Source organism: Ictalurus punctatus, chromosome 4 (assembly GCF_001660625.3).
Source record: "Ictalurus punctatus breed USDA103 chromosome 4, Coco_2.0, whole genome shotgun sequence".
Taxonomy (NCBI): Eukaryota; Metazoa; Chordata; class Actinopteri; order Siluriformes; family Ictaluridae; genus Ictalurus; species Ictalurus punctatus.
In genome coordinates, this window is record NC_071284.1 from 32,356,495 (window position 1) to 32,364,154 (window position 7,660).

Sequence of the window (7,660 nt, forward strand, 5' to 3'; positions counted from 1 at the left end):
CAATTATCATGATATGTACAGTGGTGCCCAAAAATCTGAAACCATTACTGAAAAAGCTTCTATTTTGCATTCCTATTTTCAAATTGAATACAAACATTTGTATTTGTCATTACAAAGTATATTAACAGCAACTTAGATAATATTTGAAATATTTACATGAAAGCTAAATGGTTTTTAGCATTTGGTATGTTTTTGTAGTTTTTGTTTAGAATTTGTAGTAGTTTTTGCTTTAGTGTCAGTATGCACTCAAGCTTCACTTCACCAGTTTGTGGAAAATTTTATGATTTATCGGACTGTTGTCTGAACACATGCTTCAGTAGAAGTGATTAGGCATGAGGAAAATCTGACCTTTTGTACAAAGCACTTAACATAGTCAATATCAGAAATTTGCTTAAGTTTAAACAGGGACCTATAAATAATGCAGATTCTTGAATATTAAATATTCATGACATTTAACATTTACTTTCTTTGTTTTGATATTTTAAAATTCTAAAACCTTCTGTGTATTTCCAATTTTATATGAAAATAGAATCCTAGATTTTCAGTGTGGTCTCAGACATTTTTACCCCACTGCATATACTATATAGATGCTCAAAACATTCAACAAAGCAGAGATGCCAAACAAACAAACAAATAAATTTTCCTTTATACATAAACAGTGGAGACATGTGGCTTGTAATTTTGTAGCTGCATTAAAATATTTGCATGAGTCACGTTTTGGTTGCATGCAGTAGTAACCTAGTTATTTAAGGAATATTCAAAGCTCACAAAATCCAGGAACATTCATTGTCTTACCATTGTCCATATTTTTACTTTACATTACACTATAAAAGTCACGCTTGAGAATGCAGTAATTAACATTTATTACCCAACTATATAAGAAAGACAGATCCTTACTAACAGAAGTTAAGCTTGTTTTGCTGTTTATGTCATATCAACAGTCAGTCTGAATGGGTATTTGCTGATTTTTATGGGAAACTGTTTGGTTCTGTGTTATAGTGGCATGAGTTGCCACCTTACTGCTTAAGGATCCCCATTTCAGTCAAACAGCAAACTTGTGCTCAGGTTACTATTTGGGTAGAGTTTCACATGTTCTTGCTTGTGTCACATTTGTCTTTGTGGGCTCTGACTTCTCTGGTTTTCTTCCACCTCCTTTTGTCTATAAGTGGACTGGCTACTCTAAATTGCCCCAGGTATGAATGAATGTGTTAATGTATGTGTCTACATGGTCACAATGGACAGGAGTGTTCTCAGGATAGGCTCCAAATCCACCATGACTCTGAACAGGATAAAGCAGTTTTGGAACATGAACAAATGAACGAACAAACAAACGAGTATATAAATATACTCAGCAAAAAAGAAACATCCCTTTTTCAGGAGACTGTATTTTACAGATAATTTTGTAAAATCCAAAAAAGCTTTACAGATCTTTGTTGGAAAGAGTTTAAACAATGTTTTTCATGCTTCTTCAATGAACCATAAACAATTATTGCACATGCACCTGTGAAACAGTCCTTAAGGCACGAACAGTTTACAGGCAGAAGGCAATTATGGTTACAATTATTTAGGACACTAAATAGACCTTTCTACTGACTCTGAAAAACACCAGAAGAAAGATGCCTAGTTTGCCTTCTCACCTGCATGAACATGCTGTAGGCGTGCTGCAGGGAGGCATGAGGACTGCAGATGTGTCCAGAGCAATAAACTGTAATGCCTGTAATGTAAGATGCTTAAGACAGTGTTACAGGGAGACAGGAAGGACAGCTGATCGTTCTCTCAGTGGAAAATTACATATAACCATGTGACCCCCAGACATGATGGAGAACTTGCAAATGCCTTGGTGGAAGAGTGGACTAACATCTCACAGCAAGAAGTGACAAATCTGGTGCAGTCCAGGAGGATGAGATGCACAGTAGTACTTAAAGCAGCCGGAGGCCACTATATACTGACTGTTAATTTTGATATTGATCCGCCCCCCCCTTATTCAGGGACTCATTATAACTTTTCTGTTCATCAAATGTCTATGAAACTTGTTCAGTTTACGTCTCAACTGTTGAATGTTTTTATGTTAATACAAATACTTATGCATGTTAAGAAATTTGCTGGAAATAAAAGCAGTTGAATGTGAGAGGACGTTTCTTTTTTTGCTGAGTATATATGAAAAAAGAAAAATGATCAGGGAACTTATAACATCCTGTTTTTCATATACTGTCTTGTTTATTTGATCATTCCATATTTTGTATTATGTAACTACAAACCCTTTTACTTGTGTTTTAGTTGTAAAATGGCTTGCACTTGACTGTAGCATACATTCTGTGATATGATGAATGGTGAATGGCTTCCTATCAAAAGGTGTGCAGCTGGGTTTGTAGGTCCTACAATCTAATATTTCTAACTGCTACCCAGGCTAATAGGGAGATGAAAGAGATCAAACTGTCAAACAATTAGAATTTTTACAAGAAATAGAAATTGCAGTGCAATAATTTAATGTACAGTGGGCAAAGGGCTGTCTAATTTCTGCTTGTGAATGCAGCAAGTGGAACCTGGAAAGCAAAATCTGCTGTGATTATTTGTCTGACAAATGCTGCTGGTGTTTACCCATTTTGTTGCTATGGGTGGCTGAGAGTGAAACACTATTATTTTGGACTGGTGGAGGAAACCAGAGTACCTGGAGGAAACCCCAAAAGCATGGGGAGAACACGCAAACTCCATGCACACAACACAGAGGCAAGAATCTAAGCTTCATAAATGATTGGCAAAGACAATGGCAAAATGGCTTGATAATGTTCACTGGTGGAATACAGGGCCAGCAGGAGTACAGTGATTAGGGAGCAGTGGTCAATTGTGGATGTGTGCAAAATTAAAGTTGGTTGCAATAACACAGCATATCCTGACAGACTCAAAATACATCATCATAATCCACAGCATAAATCAAAGCACAGACAGGCAGGGCCAATTAATAAATTACAAAATATATTATTAATCATTAATTAATTAAGCTTTTATTAAATATAATTTGCAGAGTATACAGTAATTAGTATCAGAATTATTTTAATCGAATAATTTTTCCAGTAATTGCAGTTTTGTTCCGTGGACATACAAGATGGACAGAAGTCAGTCGTCTGTTTTGGAGAAGTTGGATAAGTCGATCTCTTTCCACCCATTCACTGGGTGTGAGGTGGAATTGTGACCATTTCGTCTTTTGTCTCATGTATGATGCTGCAGGCTGCACCATTTATTTCTATTCTGCACATTGACACCTCCTTGTCTGCCTTAATAGCCCATCAAAATAATCTCTGCCAAGTCTTCTTTCCTTTAAAAACAAAAACAACCTGCAAGACCGCAGTATAAAATTCTAGTATTGGCTCCTTAAGATGAATTACTTTGTTCTATTTCTCATTCTTTTCCAGCCTAATGAGGATCAACAACTCTTTTTCTGAGGTCCTCAGAAATTTCCACATCCTTTTGCCACTCAGATATGTAATATTATAATATGTAATATATACACACTGTATATACATACACAGTGTTAGTGTGTTTGTGTGTGTGTGAGAGAGAGAAAGAGAGAGAGAGAGAGAGAGAGAGAGAGAGAGAGAGAGAGAGAGAGAGAGAGAGAGAGAGAGAGAGAGAGAGAGATTTCTGACCCAGGACAATATATCTTTCATAAATGTCAAATATGTATATGTTACATAGGTTATATATGTATACCCACAATAAATGTTTAATAAAAACAAAATAAAAAAAAAAAACACACAGAAAACCTCACAAAGAAAGAAAAAAATACTCAGAGGAAAAACAGGCTAAATGACATCAAGGCCCATTTCATTCAGATTAGAAACATGTCACACCTCCTGTGGCTGTGTATATATATATGTAAATTTACCATGGATATATAAATACCATAGATTATTACTGTTCAGTGAGCCGACAGATCAGACCAAGGGCACATTCATTATTATTTCTCCCTCATTATCTCTTCTGTAGAGGTACTAGAGTGGGATTGATAAATGGAGTCAGTCTTTACTCTCTTTCATATAGTAATGGCCATCATCAATTCTTCCAGGGCCCAGGAAAATTATTGCAGTGTGCGTGGAGAGTCTACATACCCACAACTATGGAAGCATGGTGATATCATAGTTGGAGCAATTTTCCCTTTCCATAGTAAATGGGAGATCACAAACTCATCCTATTCGGTCATGCCACCTGCAATGAACTGCATGAGGTAAGTAATGTTAATGTGAACATTAAGTGGAATAATACAACTAATTATTATCAAACAATTGCTAATAATGCGAACACTTATGATATACTGAATAAAGTGTATTTCTATTTGATTTTATTTAACAAGTCTGGAATTTAGAGCCCTGCAGTATTCACAGACCTTGATCTTTGCAATAGAGGAGATCAACAACAGTTCATCTCTACTGCCTGGGGTCTCACTGGGCTACAAAATCTATGACACCTGTGGTTCTGCATCACTGGGGGTGAAAGTAGCGATGACACTTCTGAATGGAAATGAGAACTCCATCTCAGACCAGACCTGCACAAAGCCAGCCCAGGTGCAAGCCATAATAGGAGAGACATACTCATCTGTGTCTATGGCTATAGCAAAGAGTATTGGACCGTTCAGCATGCCCTTAGTAAGACAATATTAATATCTTTTTTTAATAATATGGCATTTATAACATTAAATGTAAGAATGGTATTTTATAACTCATTTAAAGCTAATAACGTGTGAAAGTCTGAAAAATACTGACTGACTCTTATTTCTGAATCTAATCTCATTTTAGATCAGTTATTATTCTACATGTGAGTGCCTGAGTGATAAAAGGAAATATCCCTCATTCCTGCGCACTATTCCCAGTGATTATTACCAGACCATAGCACTTGCAGAGATGGTCAAGCACTTTGGCTGGACCTGGGTGGGAGCAATAAGAAGAGATGATGACTATGGAAATAATGGGATGGCCGCATTTACTAAAATTGCAGAGGAGCTGGGCATATGCTTGGAATATTCCCTTCCATTTTTTAGAACCTACTCACAAGAAAAAGTGTTGAGAATCGTTGAGCAAATTAAAAGCTCCACTTCACGGGTGATAGTGGGATTTGTTACTCCCTGGGACCTGGAGATTTTGCTTCATGTATTTTCTGAACACAACATCACTGGATACCAGTGGGTGGGAACTGAGGGATGGATTGCTGATCCAGTGGCGGTCACATTGGACAAGTACAACATACTGCAAGGAGCCATAGGGCTAGCTATTCCAAAAACAACAGTAACAGGTCTGAAGGACTTCATTCTAGATGTAAAACCATTAAAATCTGCAGGCAGTGCAATTTTTATGAAATTCTGGGAAGAGATGTTTACTTGTAAATATGGAATACAGAATAATTCAGGGGACATACCAGTGTGCACAGGTGAAGAGAAACTGTCTGACATTGAAAACACCTTCACTGACATGTCCATGATGCCTATTTTCAGTAATGTGTATAAAGGAGTGTATGCCATTGCCCATACACTACATGAACTTCTTGGCTGCAAACAAACATGTCTTACAAAGATGCAGCCTGATCCATTCACAGTGAGTTAAAGAATTTTCAAGGCACATTTTTGAATTTAGGCCATAGTGCTTTGATTGTGATACTCATGTATATTATAATAGTAGGCAAAATGTGTATTTTGAAATGCATTTTTTCCAATAATTGAATTCAATTTAACATGGAATTTCCTATTTTCCCCCCATCAGTTTCTAGAACACCTCAAAAAGGTACGTTTCAAAACCAAGGAAGGTGAAGATGTTTATTTTGATAAAAATGGTGATCCTCCAGCAAAATATGAAATAATAAATTGGCAAAAAAATAAGGAACACCAATATGAATTTGTCACAGTTGGACTTTATGACTCCTCTGTTGCTGCTGAAGATCGTTTAGCGGTAAATATGGCCTCCATTGTCTGGGCACAAAATAAAAATCAAGTAAGTATTTGAGGAAATATGTGGCTTGCATTCTGTAACAATGTGTTTTTAAATTGTGTTCTTCAGTTACTCAGTTCAGTTGTAACTTTTGTGCACATGGTATATATGTTTTTAACACTTAAATAATGTTTAATGGAAAAGGCATTTAAGAAAATACTTAATTAAATTAAACATTTGCCTTGGTGATAGATGCCAAAATCCATATGCAGTGAGAGTTGCCTCCCTGGTACAAGGAAAGCTGTACAGAAAGGAAAGCCTATCTGTTGTTTTGATTGCATACCATGTGCTGCTGGAGAGATCAGTAATATCACAGGTACAAAAATGCCTTTAAAAAAAGAGTAAAATCTAATATTGCCTTTTAAAACACTATATCTAAATATATAGTAATATATTCTAATGATACATGTAACAGCAACCTCTCTCTCTCTCTCTCTCTCTCTCTCTCTCTCTCTCTCTCTCTGTGTGTGTGTGTGTGTGTGTGTGTGTGTGTGTGTGTGTGTGTGTGTGTGTGTGTGTGTGTGTGTCAGATTCAATTAAATGTGAACAATGCCAGCAAGATTCCTGGTCAAATGCAGACAAAGTTGAATGTGTAAAGAAGGAAATTGAATATCTGTCCTATGAAGAAACTATGGGGATTTTGCTAACAGCAGTGTCCATTATTGGTGCTTTAATGACAATGGTAATAGCAATCGTATTCTATAAATATAAAAATACGCCAATAGTCAAAGCAAACAACTCTGAACTCAGCTTTCTACTGCTATTCTCTCTGACGCTATGTTTCCTTTGTTCACTTACTTTCATTGGCCGGCCTTCTGAGTGGTCCTGTATGCTGCGCCACACAGCATTTGGGATTACATTTGTCCTATGCATTTCCTGTGTTCTGGGAAAGACAATAGTGGTGTTAATGGCCTTCAGGGCCACACTTCCAGGTAGTAATGTCATGAAATGGTTTGGACCTCCACAACAGAGACTCAGTGTTCTTGTCTTCACTCTTATACAGTTCCTTATTTGTGTACTTTGGTTAGCAATATCCCCCCCTTTCCCCTTCAAAAATCTAAAGCACTACAAGGAAAAGATCATTCTAGAATGCCATTTGGGCTCAAACTTAGGTTTCTGGGCTGTGCTTGGTTATATAGGCATTCTGGCTCTTTTATGTTTTGTTCTGGCTTTCCTCGCCCGAAAGTTGCCTGATAATTTTAATGAAGCTAAATTCATTACATTCAGTATGCTAATGTTCTGTGCAGTTTGGATAACTTTTATTCCAGCTTATGTGAGTTCTCCTGGAAAATTCACTGTAGCTGTGGAGATATTTGCAATTTTAGCATCAAGCTTTGGCTTGCTGTTTTGTATATTTCTACCAAAGTGTTATATAATCATACTGAAACCAGAGAAGAACACCAAAAAACAAATAATGGGGAAGGTGTCTATTAACTGAGCTAATGTCCATTATTATCATCATATATACGTAATTACTATGGCCCCAAAACATATATAGCTCACTGAATCGTACAACCATATTTTAGAACATTGGACAGAAAATCAAATTTAAAAATTACATTTAATAGAAAGATGATCTTGACCTTCTATTTGAATTAATAATTTTCCTCTGTAAAACACTATTTTCTAAAGATGTTGGCCTACAATGAAAACATACAAATAAAGATTACCATTTCCACTCCCAGTGG

The 7,660-nt window shown here is 36.4% G+C and overlaps 1 protein-coding gene across 1 annotated transcript; it reads left to right on the forward strand.

Annotated features, from left to right (window-relative positions):
• Positions 1-4,007: 4,007 nt before the first annotated feature.
• Positions 4,008-7,410, forward strand: LOC124627832 (extracellular calcium-sensing receptor-like). Its single transcript, XM_047154580.2, has 6 exons — positions 4,008-4,222; positions 4,349-4,640; positions 4,791-5,582; positions 5,748-5,975; positions 6,165-6,288; positions 6,503-7,410. The coding sequence occupies exons 1-6, from the start codon at positions 4,008-4,010 to the stop codon at positions 7,408-7,410; spliced, it is 2,559 nt and encodes an 852-aa protein (XP_047010536.1).
• The last annotated feature ends 250 nt before the right edge of the window (positions 7,411-7,660 follow it).

Bases quoted from the DNA above. Each gene is read 5' to 3' on its own strand.
- LOC124627832 (XM_047154580.2), top strand. From the start codon at position 4,008: ATGGAGTCAGTCTTTACTCTCTTTCATATAGTAATGGCCATCATCAAT. The intron at 4,223-4,348 runs GTAAGTAATGTT...TTATTTAACAAG, and splicing joins CCTGCAATGAACTGCATGAG to TCTGGAATTTAGAGCCCTGC. The intron at 5,583-5,747 runs GTGAGTTAAAGA...TCCCCCCATCAG, and splicing joins TGCAGCCTGATCCATTCACA to TTTCTAGAACACCTCAAAAA.